This window comes from Frankliniella occidentalis, unplaced genomic scaffold (genome assembly GCF_000697945.3).
Source record: "Frankliniella occidentalis isolate FOCC.00 unplaced genomic scaffold, Focc_3.1 Scaffold36, whole genome shotgun sequence".
NCBI lineage: Eukaryota > Metazoa > Arthropoda > Insecta > Thysanoptera > Thripidae > Frankliniella > Frankliniella occidentalis.
This window is the reverse complement of record NW_026267166.1, coordinates 697,556-698,930: the sequence shown is the minus strand read 5'-3', so window position 1 is coordinate 698,930 and position 1,375 is coordinate 697,556. Positions and strand designations below refer to the sequence as shown.

Sequence of the window (1,375 nt, the reverse complement as noted above, 5' to 3'; positions counted from 1 at the left end):
GGGGGGGGGGCGCTTAGCGGAGTGACCCCCGCGGCCCCGCTCACTTAGGCCCCCCGCGCTTGACTAATGGCCTGTCCAACAGGAAGCCAACACGCCCCGGCCGCAACGTGTTTCCGGTCAGCGCGGCACGGGGCAGGGGCGCGTGGCTGCGCGTGGCAGGCGGGGCCGACTGCTAGGAAAGGGCGCGTGCCCGCCCGGCTCGGGGCTCGGCTCAGCCCGGCTCGGCCCGGCCCCGCCCGGCTCGGGCTGGTGTCGGGGTTTAATTTCAAAGGGAGCCGGTATTGGGCGGGAGCAGGGGGCGCTCGACCACATCAGCGGGGGCCTTACCTTGTCGGTGGACCTCTGGGCGATAATATCCTCGATGTCGATGTTGTTGCTCTGGCAGGAGAACAGTGTGGCGGCGAGGGCAAATAATTAGCATCATCGAATCGCTATTGTGCAGAGGCACAAAGAGAACGGAAACAATCACGTGTAAACTCGGGGCTACGCTTACCTCTCTTCTACAGAGTGGCCTCCGCTCCTCAATCGATTTACCCGGCCTCTCGCAGATGCGGTCCAAATGACTCTGCAACAAAACAATAGAGCGAGCGTGTTTTTTTTTGTCTGAAGTCTGACAGTCGGACAGTCTCCTCAACGCGCTCCGGGGCCACACCTACCTCCTCACCGCCGTCCTCCACAGCCAGCAGGAAGACCGCGCACCTCTCGCACTTGAGCAATTCCCTCGCCTGCGTCATGATCTTCGTCACCAGACACTCCAGGTTGTTCTGTTCTTCGAAAATACTGCGGGCTAAATTCAGCAAAATCTGGGCAGTAATGGCACGAGTTTAGAAATACAGTCACATCGTACAATTGTCAGGTGTGATCGATTCCCGCCGACAGTAGAATGCGAGCCCTTCCCCTCCTCACCTGATTTCGCCTGAATTCCTGGACGGACATTTCAAACAGTTGAGCATTCTGGAGGCCTATGCCGCAGAACGTCAGGTACTTGTTGAACACCTCAACGTCGCGGGCCGTGAACTCGTCCGAGCCGTTGGTCTTGTTGATGATCTGCGCCACGCCGATCACCTCGCCGTCGTGGTTGCAGATGGGCATGGAGAGGATCGCGTTGGTCTTGTAGCCGGTGCGCATGTCCACGTCGCTATTGAAGCGCGGGTCCTGCGGGACGACAACAGAGCCGTTTGTTAGCTCGGGGAAGACACGCCCGCGCCCGCACCGCCGTCCGAGAGTTGTCTGTAATTTAGACGTCGTCGGAGTTGGCTTGGGGCTGTGCTGTGCGTGGCTTAGGACGTCGAGACGGGCCGGGACCGGGGCGGCGGCGGGGGCAGCTGGGCGGCGCTGCAAGTTGTGTTGACGGAACTGGACCAGGGTGGGTTTG

General features: G+C 60.7%; 1 protein-coding gene across 1 annotated transcript in view; it reads right to left on the bottom strand.

Moving 5' to 3' along the window:
- The window catches only part of LOC113202400 (cGMP-specific 3',5'-cyclic phosphodiesterase-like), a 16,613-nt gene that overhangs the window by 5,357 nt on the left and 9,881 nt on the right, over window positions 1-1,375 (bottom strand). Inside the window, exons 5-8 of the mRNA XM_052266189.1 lie at window positions 907-1,155; window positions 657-803; window positions 494-565; window positions 328-378 (exon numbers count right to left, since the gene is read on the bottom strand). Of these exons, the coding sequence (XP_052122149.1) occupies window positions 328-378; window positions 494-565; window positions 657-803; window positions 907-1,155 (519 nt within the window). The remainder of the gene's footprint in view (window positions 1-327; window positions 379-493; window positions 566-656; window positions 804-906; window positions 1,156-1,375) is intronic.